The 27,499-nt window shown below is 36.4% G+C and overlaps 1 protein-coding gene across 1 annotated transcript; it reads right to left on the reverse strand.

Moving 5' to 3' along the window:
* Positions 1-15,292: 15,292 nt before the first annotated feature.
* LOC139975445 (uncharacterized) lies at positions 15,293-16,024 on the reverse strand. The gene has a single exon (XM_071983437.1). The coding sequence runs from the start codon at positions 16,022-16,024 to the stop codon at positions 15,293-15,295; it is 732 nt and encodes a 243-aa protein (XP_071839538.1).
* Positions 16,025-27,499: the final 11,475 nt, after the last annotated feature.

The following is a 27,499-nucleotide window of genomic DNA, read 5'->3' on the forward strand; positions in this document are numbered from 1 at the left end:
ACGTTAGTAATAACGCAATTAAACACATAACAAACTTTGTCATTTGACTGTATATCGACCAAGATAATATTATGTATTTCATTGACACAGATATTGCTACAGTAGGTGGGGAATGTGGAAAAGCAAAGGACAACTGATTCGGGACATTAATGTGTATACTCTTTTACTGTTATGTTATGTCGGATAACTAAAATTCCAAAGTTGGAATTAATTCTCCATATTTGAAAAAGAGAGAAAGAAATTAGATAGATGTTAATTGTTAGATTACATCATATGATATATAAGGAATATATTGCAGGGTCATGTGACGTCTCCTATGTGACCTGCTTGAAATGTTAAACGTATTATACTGTTTTTTTTTCAAGTTGTAGAGACAATGATTGGATAAGAAGTTCAATATTTATGAAATCTACTCAAAACTTCAACATTTCCCGTCAACCGCAGATAATGGTGCTTTACATTCTTACTGTGTAGCAATTAAAGAGAACCGTTTTGAATTAGTAGTCAATTGTACACACCACAAGAAGGGTCACAAGTAGAGGAATATTCTCGTAGATGCTACAACTCAGCCGTTTCATTAGTTTTGCAATGTATTGAGAGCATTAAACTTCATATGTATTACCATTAATGATAAGCACTCAATCGCCCTATAGTAGCCCGGTGTATGCATGTATGTTACCATCAAACTAATAATATAGGCCTATAGTTGTATACTTCATATTCTACTAGGCACATGAAGTGGGAGGCAGGGGAAGGGATGGGGATCGTTATCGTCAATTTCCAACTATATCAATGGAATAAACGTTTTCCTCATTAAAAAGTTACATAAGACAGTGATACAGAAAGAAGTCAATATGAGATTCCTTCAATATCGAATCACAGCAATCATTGTCAAATTAAACTATAATTATTCTTAAATTGGCTTCAAGGAATGAAACAAAAAAATGGAGATATATGCTATAAGGGGAAAATATGATAGTTTGTACATTCTGATACATTTCAAGTGAAAATGACGGGGGTTTAACCTTATAAACATTTGCGAGTATAAATAATTTTATCCGGCTATTTTCTCGGTAACAAAATCACCAAGTATATGAAATACAGGTCATGCTAAACAAAACTTGCCTAACTAATAACTTGCAAGGTAGTTAGGTTTGCAAATGTGATTCTTCCTGTCTGGACAATTTTTCCGAATTAGGTACATAAAGCATTACTAATGTGTTAGAAATATTTTAAGTAGTTTATACTGCAATATGGTTAATATTTAATACTACACAATAAATTATTAAAATCCGAAGAGGAGGTTACTTCTTGTAAATTAACTATAAAAAGATCATAAAAAGATTATTAGTTTGATACTTTTGCGTGTTGACACACATTAAACCTAGGAGGCTTTTAACATGATGAGGTATACTAAGACTTGCTGTTTTGGTGGTAATGTCTACGTGTATGCAATCTCACAGATTAAAGAGACCTAAAATGTTGAACACTAAACATTCAAGACTAACCTTTCCTTATAACACAAAATTCCCTAGTATATATTAAGTTTACTCTAGACATTACCATGCAGTAAAATAATAAAATATATATATATATATAAATCAGACCTTTAGGCGACATTTCATCTGAAAAATAAGGCACTTACGGACACATTTGACTTAGGGTGACCTATATACTTTCTTTTCATTTGGAACGATACAGTTACATTCTGCAAATATTGTGAGAAGTGGATTAAAGGGTGAACGGAAAATTTTTGTTTTTATTATCGTTCATTAAAATTGATTAAAATCTAGGTAAAATAGGGTGCATTGAAGATTCTGATATTGAATATATTCGCGTACGGTAAATACAGCACTTAGGGATGTGATATCGGAATATTCTACATAAGTCGATGTGTGTATTGTTATTATAAAATCACCTTAATAAACATAATACCCAAAGGAAGAATTAAATAGCTCCTTTAAAGAAAAAAATCAAGAAATTGCAGATAAATTGCCGATAATCTACTGTACGCTACCTTTATCTTTTACCGATGAGTAGCCGGTGCTCTACAGCATAACGTTACGCGTTCGGCCGTCCGGCTAGCTATATGTAAACTTCAATCGTATAGGTACGTAGCTACATGTAGCCTACAGTAGACATAACTCAAACAGTGTTAGGTACAGAATAGATTTGATAAAATCCATCAAAATCCGGAATTTGTAAGAGTCAAACAGCGCTGGTTGAACGGTAAGTTACACAAATGTGTAGTTTATTAAATGGCAATAGTGGTCTAGGCTAATTAATATCGAAGCACAAGCTGCTCTTTGGTAGGCTAGTATGTATAGCTGTGCCCCTATAAGTACGTTAGGCTATGCTAATTAGACTATTTTTGGGGGAGTTATTAATTTTTAAGCCTTTAGTCTTACTCATTGAGGAAATGACGGTTTTAGTCTTATTTGCATTTACATACATTTTACAAGTATTACAATAATTGTTCAAACAATTTAATGCTCTATGCAGACCATTCGCGTTTTCAGCTTTTGTAGTTCAGGACCTCGAGGAGATTAGCTTTACGCTAACCGGGTTTTCCCTCTAATGTTAATATATATATAAAGAAAGAAACGACACGACACGAATTCCTGTAAGAGCTATAGGTTTCCACTGACGTAAACGGCAGCGTGTGTAATATTTCCAGTGTATACGGTACACTATAAGATTAAATATGTGGGACTACCGCAAAACTATCCAAATTCTTATAGGGCCTATATGCTTTACCAACATGAAAGGATTCGTATATCATATAAGCACTTTGAAATACCATAAATGCAACAAGATAGTTAGTTTGATGAAATATTGATATAATAATTTTTATTTTTAGTATAGGCTGACCTTTAGAATCGCGGTCCAGTTGATGCACTCATCCATGCCTTACCTCCCATGCCCAGTGCCCCTTTCGGGTAAACATGCACTGGCCTCAGGCGAGGCTGAGGTTGATAAGACTTGAAATGCCTATATATATGCTATGCTCAACGACCCCAAAAATACTAATAAGAATGTATGGTTCATTGCATATTTCAAATACAACACAGCGATAAAGCTATTGTTTAACAGTGACCTGAAAAGAAATGTCATTCAAAATCTTTCAGATTCATTCAGCCTTGTTTGCCTAACGTATAAACGTTAGGGGAACTCAAACAGTTCTGCGTGGACCTGTAAAAACGGGAATAGCTTAACTTCTTACTTCCTTGTGGCGTTGAGCAGAACCACCGCACATGTGTACAGTATAAGTCAGTCTCAAGTGAATGGAAAATTATCGCAAACTAACCACCGATTAGAGTTTTTCATCCAGCCCGACTTCAACGTTCCAGCATGGATGTCAATGTGGTTGTATTAGTTTCATGTTATTTTATAGCCGTATTTTCTACAGCAGAGTGCGTTGTTTTCGAAATAAACGACTATGACTTAAACAGAGTCGTACTGGTTGGTGAATTTGATATCGTGATGACATGTTCTGCTCCTGAGTTGAATGATCCTCAATTTAAAATTAGCCATCAATCAAACATGATCATCGACAGTCAAGACAATTTCAGGATAACTACGTTGATAAAGTCTATAGAGGTGAGGATTACACGTGTACAGGCATTCCACGGTGGAATATACCAGTGTTTGGTGACTGGTGATGGCTCTAGTACTTTGACCAACCTGACATTGGATGTCCGATTAGGGAATAGCCTCTACTGTCCACAAAGCAGTGAAACATTAAATGTGAATGAAGGTGAAAGATTGACTTTATTTTGTTACTTTCTGTGGAGTGCCGATTCGGGTGATTTCACATCGTTTGACTATATATGGCAAGAAAAGATTGAACCTAATCCCGTTCCTTTAAATAATTCTACAGTTACTCAAAGTTCAAGTTTTGTTAAAGGTATAGTAATAGCTGTTGTTGGTCCATTCACTGCTGATGACGATAACACAGTATACGAGTGTTCACACCTCATGCTTAGCATTAGTGGAGCACAACCATGTTCTGTTGGACCCGTTAATGTAAAGCCAAGGCCATCTGACACTAGATCTCAAACTCCAACCTTGCAACCAGTGACCGTTCCAGCAACATTAACACCGATGAGATTATCATCGCCTCCTTCCACTACAACTACCTATCAACTACCCATCGGACCTGCGAAAAATACACCAACATCATCACCACCACCATCATCATCATCACCACCATCATCATCCTGGGTACGGAAAGATATTACTGAAGAACCAATGAATAACTCTACTAAGACACCAGTAGTGAAAAATAAAAACATTGTTATCATTCTTTTATCTATTGTTGTGATAATACTCGCAATTGTCATTACAATTCTTCTTTGTCATAAAAGTCAATGTAAAAGGAATAAGAGAAAGGAGATGAAAAAGGAGGAGGGTGAATTTCAGCTGAGAGGACATCCTGCATCAAATTCAATACAAGGTAAGGATGAAGACGGATATATTGAGCCCAACCCTCAATTTGTAAATCATATGAGTGGAAGAAGTGACGTCGGTGTTGCCATGGCGACTGGTAGCTCTTCTATAATACGTCATGATTACGAACACAAAATAATAGGAATAAAGAAGAAAGAAGATGATCAATCGTACGAGGAGGTGAATCATCAACATGGAATGTCTGAACATAACAGATGTGCTGAACTAACTGAACTTGTAGGTGACCAAGACTATGAATATTCAGCGACAAACAGAGAAGAAGATAGGAAAGACTACGAGACAGTACAATAAAGAATTAATGATAAACAGCAACAATCGAACACATACCTGTAAATGATGATTGTATGCTACTACAAACCTGGATAATATTCTATACCAACTCGATGGAGATATGGTCACGCGTTTATAACCGAAAGCCTGGTATATCTGAGTGCTGTAACCTACATGCTACTGATGTAGTAAGCGATGGTGATAGCGTATGAGGCGATGATGACAGTAACCAAGCAGGACGATGGTCCGGGTGCGACAGATGTAAATATTAGGAAACCTTTTCAATAGTCATTGGTGAAAGTTATCACATGTATTGGAAGCAAATATGTCATCTAGTTATTATTGATCATTACAAGTAACATGATACCCTTATGGCCCAGGTCCGAGAGATGTACATAGTAGGAAAACTTATCAATAGTGCGACAGTAGCACACATGGTTGAGTCTACATGTAGACAAGGCCATTGAGGAAGGATGTGTCTCTTTACTGGACAATTTTCATTTTCATGTTCACGAACATTGTCAAATAGGTGAAAGTGATCACATGTGTTGGAAGCAAATTTATCATCTTTTTATTACTGATCAATAGAAGTGACGTTATACACAGATAAAAAATCCAGGAATGATTCGCCGGACAAGAAAATAAGATCATATCTTTTAAAATTTACTCAAAGAATTTATGTATGACTGAAAATAATTCCCTCTCAAGTCTGTAAAAAAGCTACGTTTCTAGTAATATATACATAAAGTATTGCTTTTTCGTCAGGAAATCGTCAACTTGAAATTGACGACGATAATAAAATCAACGGAAGAAGAAAAACGCACGGATTATGAAAAATGAAAATGAATTGATGTATGACTGAAAAATAATTCCCTCTCAAGTCTTTAAATAAAGCTACATTCCTAGTAATATATACATCCATACAAAGTGTTCTTCTTTCGTCAGGAAATCGTCAATATTTCTGGTTGTAATGTATGACATTGACAACGATATTAAATTCAACGGAAGAAAAAACGCACGGATTATGAAAAAAAATAGGTTAGAAGAGAAGTTGCATATAATACATTGTTAGAAGTTGCAACAGTAGCGTGAACATTTAGGATGATGATGTAACATTAGCATTTTGCTATTTTCAGGTCATATGAATGTGTAATGCTTTTTTTTATTTAGAATGTTCTTATTAAGGCTTTGTATCCGTTGAAATGTATCTATGTGTACATTATTGATCATTCAAAACTAGCGCCATCTATTTAATTGAGGCGTCAATTACAATAATCGTTAAATACCAACCATAGTAAACAAAAAGTGCTTTAATGGGTTACATGTTGAAATGATGTATTACCAGCACGCACCATGAAGGCAAATAACCATTTGTCGTCTACCCTGTCCCCTCCTCCCAATCCCTTTTAAACTCTGATATCAGTAGTCATCGATAATGTAATAGTGTATATGTTATTTAAATTGTCTATTTTTGTCCAGTGAAGCTTATTTGTATTTTAAAGTATTTAGACAGCTGTACATTTCAATGTTATTTCTTTTATTTGTTTATTAATTTAGTTGCAGTAGCAGCTGTAATTTTGGTAGAGTTGGAGGGCATTCGTTACACTGCCTAAATCAAAGCGATCTTTTACGCAATGAAAATCTGAGGTTGTTAAGAGCATCTATCTTACAAACATCCTAGCAGCAACAACAGCAAATTTATCTCAAAACTCCTAAAATTGTTCTATTTTTGAGAATTATGACTGATAGCTAGTAGGAAAATTGCCTTAAGAAATTATTAAAGAGATGTTTTGCCATCTTAAGTGTATTGGTATCCTGGCTGGTATTCTTCACGCTGTTGTGTCAACGAATCCTATTCTATCCAACCGTTGCTGGCCTAGACATTACAAAATTACTCACAGGCCTAGCCATGTTTGTTCAAGTTGTCCCATAATAATTGACGAAAGTCGAACATTACTTTTAAGGCCTAGCTATGCTGAAACTGTTGGAAGAGACTACACAAATCGAGATCAACAGCCGATCCAGACAAAAGCTCGTTAACTCACTGCCAAACTAAGACCATTTTACACAATTATTTCGCATTGGTCATGGTAAAAAATCTAACTAGACGAACTGTCAAGTTTCATAAACGACGCCTGGTCACAACGAAATTACATCCAACCTGAAATTAATACGACGGGAACCGTCCGATAGACCCACTGTACTACATAAAGCACGTAAACCTTTTTGCACGCAAAGTAAGGCTTCAGAGCGGCACGTTGAAGCAAATGCAAATGTGTTTGAGTTTTGATTTTTAGATTGTACGGATGCCCATAAGCTTATTTACAATTGCCTGGTCGGTGTGGTGGGAGATATGGTAGATTACAAAAGAAGGTTTCCACATATGGGCGTCTGGTGATTCCAAATGACCTTTGACCTAAATAAAATCTTGTACTGAACGTGTCACATCTACATACTGAATATGAGTTTCGTCTAACCCTCCCTTCTTGAGTTATTGTTTTTAAAAGGTGTTCACGATTTCACCTATAGTGACCCCAAATGGACATGGACCTCCACCAAAACAATAGGGATCTTGACTCAGTGTGGTATCCTTCACACGAAATACGAGATTGATCCAAGCTTTCCTTCTTGAGATATCGTGTTTAAAAGGTTTACACAATTTGCCCCCTGGTCACCCCATATGACCGTTGACTTAAGAAAATATAAGCTTTTGTTCCTAAATGTGGTCCTCCTACTCGCGAAATATGAGATTGATCCAAGCTTACCTCCTTAAGATATCATGTTAACAAGGTTTCACTATTTGGCCCCTGGTGATTCCAAATGACATTTCACCTCCCCAAAAAGCGATCGGGTTCTTCTACTCAATGTGGTACTCATATACACCAAATATTACGTTGGTCGAAGCTTTCATTCGTGAGATATCGTTTTAACAAGCGAAGCGTCACAAACACACACGCACACACACGCACTCTCTTTTTGCCGAATTACTGAGACGTTACACATAATATATCATGTTAAGACACAACTAATTCAATAAAAAAGTTTTATTACACAGAAGGATGAACTCTAGAAGACTATAAGTCAAAGTAATAAACTTTAGTTTTATATGCTATTATTAAGAAATGATGTCACAGCAAAAGCTATATTGTAAGGTCAGATTTAACTTCCATATATCATTATAAAAGAAATTTTACTTCGGAAGAAACAACAACATGTATTTACATTTTTCACTCATCATAAAATAGGAGACTGATATCTGTTTTTATCGATTATAATGACTTCCCGGTTATAGCAACATAATTAGTGAAAGTTCCAAGATTATATACCAAAAATCCCAACTCGACCCTTCGCCTCCGTCTCCGCTTCTACTTCAAAAAGAGCACGACAACATTTAGGGGAAATGCGCAGATAAAAAATCATTTGGAAATTAAGTTCGTTGAAATGTTTCATATAGAAAACCATTTTAGGAATTCTCTACCTTTTTCTGTTATTATTTATAATACAATTCTGTTTTTGATCTTCCGATCAGATTATACATCAGGCGTTAATGCAACTGGACCCTAGACGCTTATCCTACACTGCAGAAATTACCGATGTCATCATCCGACGTCGTTAATATACGTCCACAAGCAGCTTTCTGTTTAACTTTGAACTTTGAACCGAAGAGCAAGATCGAGTTTACATTATGGAGGATCCGTACGAAATGAACTATTGTGGGTGGTGGGTTCTTACAGTACAGAAGTATAGGCCATATAACTTAACTATATTTAAGGCATGCTTACTATTCATGGGCTTTTTTTGTAGGCGATGAGGCTGGCGAGAGGGACCCGGATGTGTTAGCCACCCGGATCCACTTTCAATGAGAGGGCCAGGGAAAAAAAACTTACTTGAGAAACGGTGAAAAGAGGTAAAAATGGGTCCTCGTGTTCCTTTGGGCCCTTATGTGGCTTTCGATTCCGCCTCTGTGCATGGTATAAGTTTAAGTTTACACTTTTATTTCTCCACCCAAGAGAATAGCTTCCCAAACGCAGATATCCTTTATTATGTGTATATATGAGTTGATAACTACCTACCACCTTCCAGTATATAACAAACTTCACAACAAAGTCAATGCGTTATCTTTTTAAGGAAATCATGTGAGCTTAGACTATAGTTTTAAATTCTCGCTGACCTTTGCTTTTTCTTAAATTATTCAGTGGAAAACTGTTATTATCCTTGTCACTTATAAGTGATTTTCTAAAAGTATCAAATATATATATGAGTTTCTTACTACGTAGCATGCGCAGTACCGTTATAGTGAAAGGAAAATGTTTTATTATTATCACCTTATATTCCAGTTATACGCCAATTATACAGAAGGTCACGTAACTTTAGGTTATTGATGGGCCTCGTTCTGCAGGCAACAATGTGATTAATAAGAATCAGTAGATAAGCCTTCTTATGACATCTGTTTCCGCTAACTGTAAACACATGGATCCAGTTATGTAAAAATAAGAAAGTCTCGAGTTTGAAAGTATCGATCTATTCGTGACGCTTAGCCGACACACAAATCATACCTGACGACTATTCTCACATATACGGAGAACCAAACTGCTGTTTAAAAAATCATTTTAAGATTATTATTAACTTACTTCATGTCTCACATTATGTATACTATGATTTGAGTATAAGAATAAAACAGAAGCAGACATGTTAATTGTATGTGTATGGCATCGGATTTCTCAAGAACTGTAAGTTTTGGTAAATAAGTATGTGCAGGTATATCGCACATCAGGTACAAATGGACCTTTACTGCACTATAGCATGCAGAGCCCAAATCAGTGTTAGACTCACACGTTATCAATCAATCAATAGTCATAAGCCAAATTGGCCCGTTGACCTCCCCGAAGATTATAAACAATCTTAGGTTTGTAACCTTTTATAATGTTAATCCGGTGCCTGCCATCTTCGAGTTTCAGGAGAGAACAGCCATCGCCACGTTAGTAATAACGCAATTAAACACATAACAAACTTGGTCATTTGACTGTATATCGACCAAGATATTATTCTGTATTTCAATGACACAGATATTGCTACAGTAGGTGGAGAATGTGGAAAAGCAGAGAACAGCTCATTCGGGGCATTAATGTGTATGCTCTTTTATGTTACGTTATGTCGGATAACTGAAAATCCAAAGTTGGAAATAACTCTCCATATTTGAAAAAGAGAGAAAGAAATTAGCTATTTTAATTGTAAGATATGATATATAAGGAATATATTTACAGGGTCATTTGACGTCTACTATGTGACCTGCTTGAAATGTTAAAAGTATTATACTGTTTTTTCTTTCAAGTTGTAGAGACAATGATTGGATAAGAAGTTCAATATTTATGAAATCTACTCAAAACTTCAACATTTCCTGTCAAACGCCGAAAATGATGCTTTACATTCTTACTGTGTAGCAATTATAAAGAACAGCTATGAATTAGTAGTCTATTGCAGACACCACAAGGAGGGTCACAAGTAGAGGAACATTCTCTTAGATGCTACCACTCAGCCGTTTCATTAGTTTTGAAATGTATTGAGAGCATTAAACTTCATATGTATAACCATTAATGATAATTAAGCACTCAATCGCCATATAGTAGCCCGGTATATGCAGGTATGTTACCAACAAACTAATAATAAAGGCCTATAGTTGTATACTTCATAATCTACTAGGCAGGTGAAGTGGGCAAGGGAGAGGAGAGAGGGGGTCGCTATCGTCAATTTCCAACTATATCAATGGAATAAACGGTTTCCTCATTCAAAAGTTACATAAGACTGCAGTGATACAGAAAGAAGTCAATGTGAGATTCCTTCAATATCGAAGCAAAGCATTCTTTGTCAAATTAAACTATAATTATTCTTAAATTGGCTTCAAGGAATGAAACATAAAAGTAGAGATATATGCTATAAGGGGAAAATATGATAGTTTGTACATTATGATACAATTCAAGTGAAAATGGTGGGGGTTGTAAACATTTGCGTGTATGAATAATTTTATCCGGCTATTTCCTCGTTAAAAAAATGACCAAGTATAGGAAATACAGGTCATGCTAAACAAAACTTGCCTAACTGATAACTTGAAACTTAGTTACACTGTAAAAACACTTGGGTCATTTTTTGACCCAAATTTGACCCAGCAACTTAGTGGAATCTCCACCAGCCCAGGTTTGGGTCAATTTGACTAAGGATCTGAGTCATTTGACGTCTGACCCAGAACTGGGTTATTTTGACCCATATGCTACTTTGACCCATATGCTACCTTGACCCAGCTTTTGACCCAGTGGTTAGTGGGATCTCCACCAGCCCAGGAGATTGGGTCAAACAAATTGACCACATCAATGTGTCAAAGCTGAATTTACATTTGCAGTTGCAGGAAGTCTATAAAAGAAATGACATAAGACTTCAATTCATAAAGATAAATTTATTCAAATCACAAAGTGGTGTTACAATGAAAGCATGCAATATCTTCTATTTCACAGATAATTATCGATAATCGTTTTGTTTTATTCCAACTAGAACATCATTGTAACAGTAAAAATCAGAGTAATGTGATACCCATAAAACTAAACAAATAATGAACACATGAACATAGGCTAAGGCTACTGCACCAATTGAGAATCATTGGAAACTAAGCAATGTTCCTTAAAATCCTGACATACTTAACTAAAACAACTGATCATTTATTCATGTGCGCAAACTTTAGTTCACTGAAGAATATGGTCTGTACTACTTGAAGGACTTTAATTGTTGATCTCACAGCTAGGTTTGCTGCAGTGTTTGTAATATTAAGTTAATCAAGACTAAGAGCATGCACTCACTCTCTTCTTGAATCCTTAGTCACTGAAGTAATTTGATTATTAGCTAGCATTTCTAATTGTTTTTAAAAGAATATAAATAAACAACATTCCATAGTTATCAATTGTATAAAATATAAGCTATACAAAGAAGACATGTAGTTTTAATTGTGACCCAGTACATCAATGGTGGCTGTAAGAAATCAAATATTTTGGGAAGCTCAATGTCTGGTGGGGGCTTTGTCATGGCCAAAAGTCAAGACATGTATCAAACATGTTTTGCAGTGGGATGAAGGGGCAAGACAGCCCCTATGGCCAGCTGCCACTTAATAAAAACATGCAAGCATATCCACAAAGGTGATAATTTCCTCAGTAGTCCTTGCACCAAAACAGCATTAGATTTGAATGAGGCAAAGCTTGTTTATAACATACAGTACAAGACTTATAACCACTGAAAATTCATTATCAATAAATGGAAACACAGTGAATGAACATGATCACCCAATATTTTTGCACCACCAATATGTTACATGATGTATTCAAATTTCAGTTGCTCAGGCAAAAAATGTACATCAGTCATGCTTTTGGCTAGTTGTGCATGTATGATGTATTGTTGGAACACTAGTTTTGCACCACTGCTTGTGAGGCAGTTCTGCTTCTTTAGTCCCTCTAAACTTAACAATAACAAATACCAAATGAAACTTAAACCTTGTTCAAGGTAATATAACATGCAAACATAAATAGCAAACAACTTTGCCACATCATGTAAATAAAACAAAAACTCATGTAATCATCCCATCATGTTGATGGCCATCAACTAATTGTTGCACTAATGTTGCACTGCCCAAGGTTTACAGGAAATATGTTCATATCCCTTATATGTGTTTTGAGACAATTATATAGTATTAGGTTACAATGTTTATAAAACCAAAGAAATCATAACACTACTTTTGACAATGTTGTTAACAAACCTTTTTTCTCTGACTGACTACTTAAAGAAGCACGTAGGCTTCTTACTGAAGGGGAGGTCAAAACCTTTCCTTTCCCTTCACTAAGCTTAAAGAGGAATTTCTGTATGAATTCCCAGGTTGTTTGACACTGGCAGGGGTAGGCTATGTCAAACACGTAAAATGATTTGAAACAAATATCAAAAGCTGAAATCAATCTAACCCCTTCGTTGATCACAAATGACTGAGTCTGATTCCTCTTATCACCAAATGCAAGGACAAATGGCTGCTTCCGAGTTCCATCTTCAATGAATTGAGGAAGATTGGTCCCAACCTTTGGAAGAAAGAAAAGGAAATTGCTTCTTTCAATGCACACTTAATTCTTTTGTCACTAATTAAGGGCTACCAACATACTGAGTTTGAAGTTCAAAATGACTTAAACTCCTTAAAATATTGTGTTCAGTTACAAGGTTTTCAGACCATTACCTCTGTTGACCTCATATAACCTTGGACCTCCATGGAAAAACGGAGGGATCATCTACTCACAAAGGGCTACGAACATACTAAGTTTAAGGTTCAAGCAACTTAACTTGACACCTGACTGTTATAAGTGAAAAAATCATTATGACATTTCATGCGATTTTATTACATACCTGTAGGAATGACTGGGGCTGTAGGAGTATCAGTTACTTAGCCTACACTTAAAGAAATTGACCCACATCCCTTACTAAGTAAATTGTATGTAGACTGTTCAAGATAATGGTATTAGTACCTTTGGGATCTGTTTTTTAATTGCAGTTTACAGGTGTAGGCTTCTTTACTTCTTTCGGTGTTGCTTCTTGTTTCTCAACATCGTTTTCGGACATGCGCAATCTTTCCTCAAGATAGCCTGTAGCAGGGTGTTTCCCATGGGCTTTTGTGTACCATGCTTCCTATAGTCCACAGATAAAAACAGGACATATATAGTTAACTTTGTTCAATTACACAGACTATAGTCTTGGCAAAGACTGTTTGTTGGAGTATATCGTATGTTACTGCAGTGGCATAACCAGTGGGGCAACCCCCCTCCCCCCCCCCCCCACGAGATTAATTGTTAACTACTAGTGGTCTCAAAACATTTGGGTAAATATTTAAAAAAAAAATTATATGAATTTGTACCAAAGTGACATACAAATAACTTAGTAAGATAGAAATGATGCACCATTTTGCATCTCGTCCACCCCTCAAATACAAAAATTTCATCCCCTCCCCTTACACCCCTTTCCCATATCTTGTCCCCTCTCCCCTTGCCCAGATTCCTTGCTACCCTTCAGCTCCCCCCTCTCCCACCAAAAAGTCTGATTATGCTACTGTTTTAGTACAATTAATAGCACAATGTTAACTCTCCAGTAAGAGCTTGTTTAGAGCACAGTATAACAAAGTTTCCGATGAAAGCTCCTGCAATCAGATTAAAATAAGAAAACTCAGTTTAAATTTACATTTTTTTAGATTTTGAGAGAATGTGTGAAATCTGGGGGTTGCTGGATTGTTGTTAAAAAATATATGGAGTTCAAATTCCAAAGGGGCACTTTTCAATATCAAAGGAGGCACTTTTCAATTTGTTTGCAAAAGTGGGGGTGCATGACCAAGTGCTCCCACCCCCAGCTCCTTTAACCATGAAGATGATCATATTCTTAGACTTCATTCTCTTGAGTACTTACAAATTTGTTAGAACTTGGGCCTCTGCTTTTAGCAAGGGAGAGGTCGGCATCGTCAATATCACTCTCACTGGTACCGGAAGTTGATAAAATGATAGTGCTTGGTAATGAATCTGATGAGCTAGCATTGCTTGAGTCTTCTTGGTTCTCCTACACAATTAACAACAAGAACATTGACATCTTGATTGCAAGTGTTTCATTTTGTCACATGCATTCCTTTAAGAGAAACATCATATGGTCATGCAAGCCTGTACTTCACTGGAATGTAGTAGTTCTAAAGTTTTGGCACATGGAACACTGCAATGCCATGTTGTGGTTTTATTGTCTTTTGGTGTCTTTAAATTAATTATCAGCAAAGAGATTACATAGTACCTGCATTTTGAATATGTTGAAATGCTGCAGGAATTTCAGCCGGATGCCAACTTTTGGTATTACATCTTTCACAGAATGTTTGTCTAATAATCTAAAGCTGTCCTCATCTCTGGCATTTTCTATGGAAATAAAAAAATTATTATAATAGTTTTTTTTAGTTTTTCAATTTTAAATGCTCAAATCATACTAGTAAGCAAGGGGAAATACAGATAATAATTAAACTTGTAAATAGCATATTGATTGTTATATATGGGTTGACAACTCCATGTCAAAATAGAAGCTGACAGATTTTGCTGAAACTGCATCAGAAGAATCTACTGTGTTCACAATAAACACACTCAGTATAACTTAGCCTTATCAGCTTAAATACTTAAGGGTAATAAAAAATAAGCAAAAAAACCTAAACATATTCTCATATCCACCCATATCCTACTTGCAGCATATTTTTTTTGTAGGTTGTGCATAATAAATTGAAATAGGAGCATACCGTACGTAATAATAATAATAATAATAATAATAATAATTTATTTTGTAAAGCGTAAAATCCACAAAAGTGCTCTAAAACGCTATGTAACAGCAAATAAGAAATATAAAAATATGACACAAAATATGTAGTAAAAAATGCAGAATTAAATACAATATAAATGAGTATGAAAAATAAAAAAAAAACATGCACGTTTGAGTATTGCACATGAAAGAAATTTAAATACATAGTTTAAAAATTGCAGTAATGCTGTCTAAAAAGGAAAGTTTTCAGCTTTGATTTAAAGGTCGTAAGAGTAGGAACAGTTTTCAGTTCAGCTGGCAGCTCATTCCAGAGGCGTGGCCCAGCCACGCAAAAAGCTCTGTTCCCATAGCTGTTTGTTTTGGTGATCGGAACCTCCAGACGACTATGACCAGTAGAACGTAGGGCTCTTGTTGGCTGATAAAGACGGATCAGATCTTGCAGGTATGGAGGTGCCATGTTGTTCTGGCACTTGAACACAAGAAGAAGGACTTTGAACCTAACCCGCTGTGATACTGGCAGCCAATGAAGTTCATGCAATATTGGGGTAATATGATTAGATGTTCTTGTTAGTGTAACGATCCTTGCTGCTATGTTTTGGAGCCTTTGCAGTCGTTTTATTTGTTTAACTGGTAGTCCACAGAAAAGTGCATTGCAGTAATCCAGTTTAGATGTTATGAAAGCATGGATTAACTGCTCTGTGGCTTCTCTGGTGAGGTATTTTCGTATTCTTCCGATGTTGTAGAGATGGTACTGAGCAGACCGACACACAGATGTTATATGGTCTTCCATAGAGGCATGTTTGTCCATTATGACACCGATGCTCTTTGCCATATCACTAGGCTCCACCTGATGGTCACCAATAATGATGCTTGGACACTCTATCTTCCTGGCCAGATGCTTTGATGATATTAGAAGCACCTCAGTCTTTGAGTCATTCATTAAACGTTAGGGCCTAGCGTAAGACTAACCTAGCGTAAGACTAACTTCATCCTCAAACATGAAGAACCTCAAGTATCCTGTGCCAGGCACTGGGAAAAAACATCAGTCACAATAGGCTTCAGGCTAATACAACTATCAACAGAAACCAACAGAGTTTGACATGGTACAGACACTATTACTGTTTTAGGCATAAGCGTAGTTTCTCTGTGAAATGAGCATGCCGTGGATCAGTAAATTGTATTATAGGCTAGCAAATGAAAGAGCTGTAAAATATTTTTTTAAAGCACCTGTATATTCGCTAGCAATTTATTATATCCTTAACCGTCCTATGTTCCTGCCCGTCCTATATTTGCGCACATGTACAAATCATACCATTATCACTGTAAGGCTGGTTAGCCTAAGCAAAAATGTTCAAAATCCACAGGGAAGGTAAATTTATCAAGAGTGCCACCATTTTTCCACACTGTTGGTATGGAAATGCGCAAAACTATAGGACGGTTTATAATTCAGTAATAGTGCTGCATTTATTTTGGCCATAATTCCAGTATTTTCAGCAAACAATGAATCAATAATACATCAATAGAAAGAAAACAAGATAGAGGTTCTTTTGGCATTGTCACTTTGTGGGTTAATGGTATATTCAAAGAAATATGTCAGCTTGGCATATTAAGTGCACCAAAGTTGGGTTGTACCATGCTACTACTAGCCTAGGCTATCTTCACATAAACTAGCTATGTCTACATAATTAACTTACCTCTGTTGAAACTGTAGTAGCCTATACCAAAAGAATATTTGCCTAGATGCTAGTTGATACGTCAATATGATATAATATACAGTTCTGAAGTTGTTACAAAATGACCTAGCTAAGGCCTATGTTAGTTTGTAACCTAACTTAGTTTCAAACTTACTGGTAGGGCCTATAGGCTATATCCTAACTTAGCCTGGGGCCTACGTACATAGTTTGACTTGAAATGTAAGTTTGACCATATCACTGACACAGCCATTGGAGACCATGCAACTTCATTTTTAGTAATGAAGTCTTACCTTTATATTTGATAGGCAATATAAGTCATAACGTTATTTAGAGCATTTAATTTGGCCTATGCTTCATTAAAGACCAAACGTTACTAGTCGCTCGGACTAAAATTATAGTCTCTAGCGTTATAAGTTAAACTTACGTAGCCTAGTGAGGGTTAGCTTCATCAAAGACTGTAAGTTAATCTTACGTAGTGAGGTTAGGCCTATGCTTCATCAAAGACCAAACGTTAGGCCTAACATTACAGCTACGTATCTCTATTGGTATCCCTATCACTGTATCAAGGTAATTATGGGCTTGTCTGAACCACGGCGCTCGCAGCACAAATTACATGTAACTTAGGCCTAGCCTCTCATATCTACAATGGCATATAGCATGGTCACTTCGAAGTTCGGACACCTAAGCCTTAAAACACCCCAAAACTAAATCTTCTGGTATAAATCACCGGAAAATATACTTCACATGGTGGGAGAATTGTGTTATAGTACGATACACGGCCAAACTTTCTTTCCTGAAAACTGTTTTCACGTTGTATTCCAAGAAGATTCTTCGTGATTGTGGAACCGGTATTTCTTTGCTAGAGTATTGCTAAGTTCGGACACGCAACCCACAGTGTGGCGCTGGTAATAAAATTGGTGGCGCAGTTGCTTTTTCAGTAATTATAACAGACTTCATAGATCTCGGTCATTTTATTGACTAATATGTAAGTAATTTCTTGCACACGGGCCATTTTGGAGAGAAAATAACTGTAGCTTCGTAATTTTTGGTGAAATTTGGCTCTTCCTGTAAGTTGTCATGGTAAAATCGTGTATTTCTTAGGGTGTCCGAACTTCGCAGTATGCCGAACTTCGCACTACTGACTATATAATATAGTATGTAACTTATTAACGTTGCGAACGCGTGTGGACTGAACTAGTCAGCATACTTTGGCGTATATATACCTTTAAATATTGGTATTAACATTGGTAAACCCCAATCATCAAGGATCGAACTAACAAACGTGTCCATTTTCAGAGCCCATCAACGGTTTGATTCGACAAAGACTGCCTTCTTGGTCCTGAATTTACGTATGGTTTGTAGATTTGTGTGACGGTGTTCAGCTGTAGTCTGCGAAAGGCGGCATGCAAAAACGCTGATAGTGGTCACATGACATAACTTATCCAATGAGAAAAGTCTTTGAGACTGACCGTGTGCAAAAAGTCAAACTTTCATCCAGCTATTTCACAATTTCAAACAATCTTGCGTAATAACTCAACCAATACGACCCATGTCTGGGTACAGCATGGCTGACTCAGCAGATGGGTCACACAAAATGACCTAGGTGTGTTTACAGTGTAGGTTTGCAAATGTGATTGCTTACAATTTCTTTCTTGTCTGGACAATTTTTTTCCCCGAATTAGGTACATAAAACATTACTAATGTGTTAAAAATATTTGTTGTAGTTTATACTGCAGAAAGGTTAATATTTAATACTACACAATGAATCATTAAAACCCGAAGAGGAGGTTACTTCTTGGAAATTAACCATAAAAAAGATAATATAAAGTTTTTATTTTGATACTTTTGCGTGTTGACAAACATTACACCTAGGATGCTTATAACATTATGAGGTATACTTGCTATTTTGGTGTTTATGTAGGCCTACGCGTATGCAGTCTCACAGATGAAACAGACCTAAGATGTTGAACACTAAACATTCGAAACTAACCTTTCCTAATAACACAAAATTCCCTAGTATATATGAAGTTTACTCTATACATTAGAAGTAAGATAATAATATATATATAAATCAGACCTTTAGGCGACATTTTATCTGAAAATTAAGGCACTTACAGACACATTTGACCGAGGCAACCTATAACATGTCTTTTCATTTGGAACGATATAGTTAAATTCTGCAAATATTGTAAGAAGTGGATTAAAGGGTGAACGGAAAATGTTTGTTTCTATTATCGTTCATTAAAATTAATTAAAATCTCAGTAAAATAGGATGCATTGAAGATAGTTACTCTGATATTGAATATATTCGCGTACGGTAAATACAGCACTTAGGGATATATTGTGATATCGGCATATTCCACATAAGTGGATGTGTGTATTGTTATTATAAAATCACCCTTTTAAACATATATGTACTACCCAAGGAAGAATTAAATAGCTCCTTTAAGAAAACAATCAAGAAATTGCCGATATATTGCCGATAATCCACTGTACGCTACCTTTATTTTACCGATGAGTAGCCGGCCCTCTACAGCATAACGTTATGTTACGTAAACTTCGATCGTATGGGTACGTATCTAGCCTATAGTAGACATAACTCAAACAGTGATAGGTACAGTATAGATTGAATAAATCCAACTCCGGAATTTCTAAGAGTCAAACGGCGCGGTTTGAACGGTAAGTTACACAAATGTGTAGTTCATTACATGGCAACAATGGTCTAGGCTAATTAATTTCGAAGCACAAACTGCTCTTGGGTAGGCTAGTATGTATAGCTATGCCCTAAGTACGTTAGGCTAGGCTCATTAGACTATTTTTGGGGAGTAATAATGTTTTAAGCCTGTATGTCTTACGCCTTGAGAAAATGATGTTTTTTGTCTTATTTGGATTAACCTACATTGACCAAGTATTACATTAATTTTTCACACAATGTAATGCTCTTTGCAGACAATTCGCGTTTTCAGCTTGTGTATTTCAGGACCTCGGGGAGATTAGCTTTACGCTAACCGGGTTTTCCCTCTAATGTTAATAAAGAAATAAATAAATAAACGATACGAATTCCTGCAAGAGCGATAGGTTTGCACTGACGTAAACGGCAGCCTGTGTAATGTTTTCAGTGTGTACACTACAAGATTAAATATGTGGGACTACCGCAAAACTATCAAAAGTATTATCTAGGATTTACCAACATGAAAGGATTTGTATATCATATAAGCACTTTGAAATACCATAAATGCAACAAAATATTTTGTTTAATGAAAAATTGATAAAGTAAACTGTTTTTTATTAGTAAAGGCTTATCTGTAGAATCGCGTTCCAGTTGATGCACTCATCTAGCTCCTCCCATCCCCTACCCCTTTCGGGTAAACATGCCGTAGCCTCCAAAGGTTGAGGTTAATACAACTTGAAATTCCTATATATGCTATGCTCAATGACCCCAAAAATACTAAAGGATGCATGGTTCATTGCATATTTCAGATACGACAAAGGAATAAAGCTATTGTTTAAACAGTGACCTGAAAAGAAATTTCATTCTAAAATCTTTCAGATTCATTCAGCCTTTTTTGCCGAACGTATAAACGTTAGGGGAAGTCAAAACAGTTCTGCGTGGACCTGTTGAAACGGGAACAGCTTCACTTCTTCCTTGTGGCGTTGAGCAGAACCACCGCACATGGGTACAGTATTTGTCAGTTTCAAGTGAATGGGAAACTATTGCAAACTAACCATCGATTTGTGTTTTTCATGCAGCCTGACGTCAAAGTTTCGCGCATGGATGTCACTGTGCTTGTATTAGTTTCATGTTATTTTATAGCCGTATTTACTACAGCAGAGTGCGTTGTTTTCGAAATAAACGACTATGACTTAAACAGAGTCGTATTCGTTTATGAAACAAATATCGTGATGACATGTTCTGCTCCTGAGTTTAATGATCCTCAATTTGTAATCAACCATCAATCAAACATAATCATCGACGGTCAAGACAATTTCAGGATAACTACGTTGAATAAGTCTATAGAGGTGAGGATTACACAAGTACAGGCATCCCACGGTGGAATATACCAGTGTTTGGTGACTGGTGATGGCTCTATGACTTTGACAAGCCTGACAATGGATGTCCAACCACCGGCTAGCACCATCTGTCCACAAAGCAGTGAAACATTAAATGTGAATGAAGGTGAAAGCTTGACTTTATTTTGTTACTTTCTGTGGAGTCTCCCTGTAGGTTTATTCACACCATATGATTACATATGGCAAGAAAAGAGTGAACCTAATCCAGTTCCTTTAAATAATTCTACAGTTACTCAAAGTTCAAGTTTTATTAAAGGTATAGTAATAGCTGTTGTTGGTCCATTCACTGCTGATGACGATAACACAGTAAACGAGTGTTCACACTTCATGCTGAGCATTAGTGGAGCAGTACCATGTTCTGCTGGACCCGTTACTGTAACGCCAAGGCCAACTGACCCTAGATCTCAAACTCCAACCCAGCAACCAGTGACCGTTCCAGCAACATTAACACCGAAAAGATTATCAACAAAAGCATCGCCTCCTTCTACTACAACTACCTTTCAGAAGACATTAAATGTATCCATCGGACCTGAGAAAAATACACCAACAGCTACATCAACACCATCCTCGGTACAGAAAGATATTACTGAAGAACCAATGAATAACTCTACTAAGACACCAGCAGTGAACAATAATACAATTGTTATCATTCTTTTATCTATTGTTGTGATAATACCATGGGCGGCGATCCGTATTTCCGAGTGGAGGGGATATGACCTTGTTGACTATCTAAGCGTAGCGCCACCATGAGTTGGCGCGAAGCGTACAAGAAAATTTTGGGATTTACAAACCCTCTAGATGGCCGGAAACGGCACTTACCGAGGTTTCCAAGCGGCATATACCCAACTTTAAAATAAGGATATCATATCCGAAATATCTCATAATCAGGATCCAAAATACTTTTTTTTAATTTCGGGTGTTATTTTGGGAAAATTGCCCAAATCAATCTTGTTTCAGGCGCTATGTTAGAATGTTCGAGATCTCTTTTATATTATTCGATGAAGAAAATGGCTTCATGCAGGCTATTATAGGCCTATATACATGCAATACACAATTACACATAGTTACATTCCTAGGTACCGATTGCTAGGGCATCCAGGTGAAACGTGTATTAAGTATTACCCTGGTAACATGAGATTCTCAGCTGTTCGAAGGAACATGTACGTGTGTAGGCCTACTATAGGGCCTATATGAATCATCGAGGTACCTGTAAATGAATCTGGAGAAACTATCACACAGTAAATACGCGCGCCATGCATAGAAAGTCATGTGATGTGTTCCAGGGCGGTACTAATATTTTACTCTCCCCATTACGCATGATGATTTCACCCAACTAGTACGTAAATGTGTATGCGTGCTTAGAGCAGCAGACGACACCCGTTACCTAGCAATAACCGTGCCGCCTAACGTGATAGCTATATTCCGGCTGAGCAGCATTAGGCTCTGTTCCATGGAGAATTCCGTGGTTGCACTGAACTAAACTTTTCCCCACAGCACCAAACGCTCACCCTTGAAATACAATTCAGACATCGACATTTCCCGCTGCAAGCCCAATGTATCTGTACCATAGTAATGAACAATGTATCTGTACTTGTTCTGTGCCAGCATGTCTAACGTTAGCATATTAGCACTATTTCGTAGGCCTGAAGTACCAGTACCTTCTTACGCCGTTACTTCCCATGTTCGTCTTGGTGCAAATCTTTCACGAAGTCACTAACACTATTTTCGAACTGCTACAGAGAAATATCAGTTTGGTACCATCCTGGAACACATCACATGACCCTCCATGCATGGTACGCGCGCCCAATTGACATGAATCCTACAGATTCATTTACCTCGATGATATGAATACTATGAGGGTGCATATATGTACTACATCAATACCGTGGGCGCAATAATACATTTTGTTGTTATAGGGCCAATGAAGCCTACAGTCAACTATTCTTGCTTTATAAAGACGCTTTATTTGAAAAGATCGCACTGCGTTTATGGTAGGCGAGAAATGAAGCTAAAAAAGAGCCGAACATTCACGATGATGCATAAATGTAGGCATGAAAATATTCTTATCCCTGGCATTTGGTGGGGGGATATGGTGTATTACATCCCCTCCACCCATTTTCATGGGGGGGATATATCCCCCCATCCGCCCCAGGATCGCCGCCCATGGATAATACTCGCAATTGTCATTACAATTCTTCTTTGTCATAAAAGTCAATGTAAAAGGAAAACAAGAAAGGAGATAAAAAAGGAGGAGAGTGAATTTCAGCTGAGAGGACATCCTGCATCAAATTCAATACAAGGTAAGGAAGAAGACGGATATCTTGAGCCCAACCCTCAATTTGTTAATCACATAAGCGGAAGGAGTGACGTCGGTGTTGCCTTGGCGACTGGTAGCTCTTCTATGATAGGCCTACATCATGATTACGAACACGAAATAATAGGAATAAAGAATAAACAAGATGATCAATCGTACGAGGAGGTGAATCATCATCATGGAAACGTCTGAACATTACACATGTGCTGAACTAACTGAACTTGTAGGTGACCAAGACTATGAATATTCAGCGACACATAGAGAAGAAGACAGGAAAGACTACGAGACAGTATAATAAAGAATTAATAGACTACGAGACAGTATAGTAAAGAATTAATAGACTACGAGACAGTATAATAAAGAATTAATGATAAACATCAACAATCGAATACATACCTGTAAATCTTGATTATACGCTACTACAAACCTGGATAATATTCTATACCAACTCGATGGAGATATGGTCACGCAATTATAACCGAAAGCCTGGTATATCTGAGTGGTGTATCCTTTACATTATACTGGTGTTGTAAGCGATGGTGATGGCGTAGACAGCAATGATGACAATAACCAAGCAGGACGATGGTCCTGGTGCGACCTATGTAAATATTAGGAAACCTAATCAATCGTCAAATTGGTGATGGCTATCACATGTATTAGAAGCAAATTTATCCTTCTGTTATTATTGATCATTGCAAGTAACATTATACCCTGGTGGTCCAGGACCGACAGATGTAAATATTAGGAAACCTTATCAATAGTGCGACAGTAACATATCTGGTTGAGTTTGTAACAAGGCCGGTGAGGAAGGATGTGTCTGTTTACTCAGACAATTTTAATTTTCATGTTGAAGGAAATTGTCAACTAGGTGAAAGTTATCTCAAGTATTGGAAGCAAACTGATCCTCTTGTTATTATTAATGAATAGAAATAAAAATATACCCATATATAATTCAGGAATGATTCGCCGGACAAGAAAAGAAAGATCTTATCTTTTAAAATATCCTCATAAAATGTATGTAAAATGACTATAAATAATACAGCTACATTCCTAGTCATATATGCAAATAAAGTATTGCTGTTTGGTCAGGAAATCATCAATAAATAGTTTTCGTTGTAATGTATGACATTGACACTGATAATAAAATCTACGAAAGCAAACAAAACGCACGGATTATGAAAAAAAGAAAGTATGTCAGAGGAGAAGTTGCATATAATACGTTGTTAGGAAATGCAACTTTAGCGTGAACATTTAAGATGATGATGTGACACTAACATTGTGCTATTTTCATGTAATATGAATGGATAATTAATTTGAATGTTCTAATTAAAGCTTTGTATCCGTTGAAATGTATGTATATCTACATTATTGATCATTCAAAACGAGCGCCATCTATTTAATTGAGGCGTCAATTGCAATAATGGTTAATACCAACCATGGTAAACAAAAAGTGATTTAATGGGCTACATGTTTAAATGATGTATTACCAGCACGCACAATGAAGGCAAATAACCCTGTGTCGTCTACCTCCCCCCCCCCCCCCTCACTTCCTTCCCCATCCCTTTAAGTCTGAGAACAGTAGTCATCGATAATGTAATAGGGTATATGTTATTAAACTTGTATATATTGTCAAGTGAAACTTATTCGTATTTAAAGTATTTAGACAGCTGTATATTTCAATGTTATTTCTGTTATTTTTTTTTATTAATTTAGTTGCAGTAGCAGCTGTAATTGGTGGTAGATTGCCAATCTAATTGGAGGGTTTCCCTTACCCATGTATGTACTATTAATTAATTAATTATAACTATTATGTAATGAGTTATGACTCGAGTCACTGAATTGTGAAAGTAAACTGACTGGCAAAATTTTGTGAACATTTCCACAAGAAATAGTATGACTCGACTCGAGTCAGCCAAAATCACTAGCAGTGACTCGAATCGACCATAACATGAAGTGACTTTTTACAATTCTGTTTGTACACCTGATCCAACGTTCACAAACGAAACTTAAACATCTGCATAGGCACACAATCATTGGCTTACATAAACCTACACTATATTCCAGGCAATGTAGATCGATTTCGGGATCGACTAGCATTTTGTGACCGATTCCAGAGATTTTCGAGGTACTGTTTCGAAAAAGAAACGGCAAAACAGACGCATTTTGTTGAATAACTACAACTGAATATGGTATTGCATAAGAAGGTATTTCCGAGTGTAAGACTGATATTGGCTAGGAGCGCAGGGGGCGAAACATTAAAATTCTCTGGAATTTGTTTTAAGTCCTGATGAGGGTCCTGTGAATTTTAGCTGCAGCATTTTCATAAACTTGGTTTTAGACTTGTAGTGATTTTAAAGCACAAAAGTTCATTTCCGAGCGGTGTTCATTTTCGCTGCAATGTCTTTAAATGTATTTAAATGTTTTAAAAAGTACTCGCTCTTTGGCGACCGTCACTAAAAGTCTTCTCACTAAAACGCAAAATCCATGATATATTAGGAATATATTACAGGGTCATTTGACGTCCCAGATGTCACCTGCTTGAAATGTCAAATGTATTATACTGTTTTTTCCTTCAAGTTGTAGAATCAATGACTAGATAAGAAGTTTAATATTTATGAAATCTTCTCAAAACTTCAACATTTCCTGTCAACCGCAGAAAATGGTGCTTTACATTCTTACTGTGTAGCAATTAAAGAGAACCGTTTTGAATTAGTAGTCAATTGTACACACCACAAGGAGGGTCACAAGTAGAGGAATATTCTCTTAGATGTTACCACTCAGCCGTTTCATTAGTTTTGCAATGTATTGAAAGCATTTAACTTCATATGTATTACCATTAATGATAATTAAGCACTCAATCGCCCTATAGTAGCCCGGTATATGCAGGTATGTTACCAACAAACTAATAGTATAGGCCAATAGTTGTATACTGCATATTCTACTAGGCAGGTGAAGTGGGGGGAAGAGGGGGGAGAGGGGGTGGGGGTCGCTTTCGTCGATTTCCAACTATATCAATGGAATAAACGTTTTCCTCATTCAAAAGTTACATAAGACAGTGATGCAGAAAGAAGTCAATGTGAGATTCCTTCAATATCGAATCACAGCAATCATTGTCAAATTAAACTATAATTATTCTTAAATTGGCTTCAAGGAATGAAACAAAAAAATGGAGATATATGCTATAAGGGGAAAATATGATAGTTTGTACATTCTGATACAATTCAAGTGAAAATGGTGGGTGTTGTACCTTATAAACATTTGCGTGTATGAATAATTTTATCCGGCTATTTTCTCGGTAAGAAATTGACTAAGTATAGGAAATACAGGTCATGCTAAAAAAAAATGCCTAACTGATAACTTGAAACGTAGTTAGGTTTGCAAATGCGATTCCTTACAATTTCTTTCTTGTCTGGACAACTTTTCCCGATTAAGGTACATAAAACATTACTAATGTGTTAGAAATATTTAATGTAGTTTATACTGCAGTATGGTTAATATTTAATACTACACAATAAATTATTAAAATCCGAAGAGGAGGTTACTTCTTGGAAATTAACTATAAAAAGATCATAAAAAGATAATTAGTTTGATACGTTTGCGTGTTGACAGACATTAAACCTAGGAGGTTTTTAACAGTATGAGGTATATTTTGCTATTTTAGTGTTAATGTAGGCCTACGTGTGTGCAATCTCACAGATTAATCAGACATAAGATGTTGAACACTAAACATTCGAAACTAAACTTTCCTAATAACACAAAATTCCCTAGTATATATGAAGTTTACCCTAAACATTACCAGTAAAATAGTAATAATATATATATATAAATCAGACCTTTAGGCGACATTTCATCTGAAAAATAAGGCACTTACAGACACATTTGACTGAGGGCAACCTTTATACTGTCTTTTCATTTGGAACGATATAGTTACATTCTGCAAATATTGTAAGAATTGGATTAATGGGTGAACGGAAAATGTTTGTGTTTATTATCGTTCATTAAAATTAATTAAAATCTCAGTAAAATAGGATGCATTGAAGATAGTCACTCTGATATTGAATATATTCGCGTACGGTAAATACAGCACTTAGGGATATATTGTGATATCGGCATATTCCACATAAGTGGATGTGTGTATTGTTATTATAAAATCACCCTTTTAAACATACTACCCAAGGAAGAATTAAATAGCTCTAAGAAAACAATCAAGAAATTGCCGATAATATACTGCACGCTACCTTTATTTTTCCGATGAGTAGCCGGTGCTCTACAGCATAACGTTACGCGTTCGGCCGTCCGGCTAGCTATACGTAAACTTCGATCATAGGTATGTAGC

The sequence above is a fragment of the Apostichopus japonicus genome, chromosome 10 (assembly GCF_037975245.1).
Source record: "Apostichopus japonicus isolate 1M-3 chromosome 10, ASM3797524v1, whole genome shotgun sequence".
Lineage (NCBI taxonomy): Eukaryota > Metazoa > Echinodermata > Holothuroidea > Aspidochirotida > Stichopodidae > Apostichopus > Apostichopus japonicus.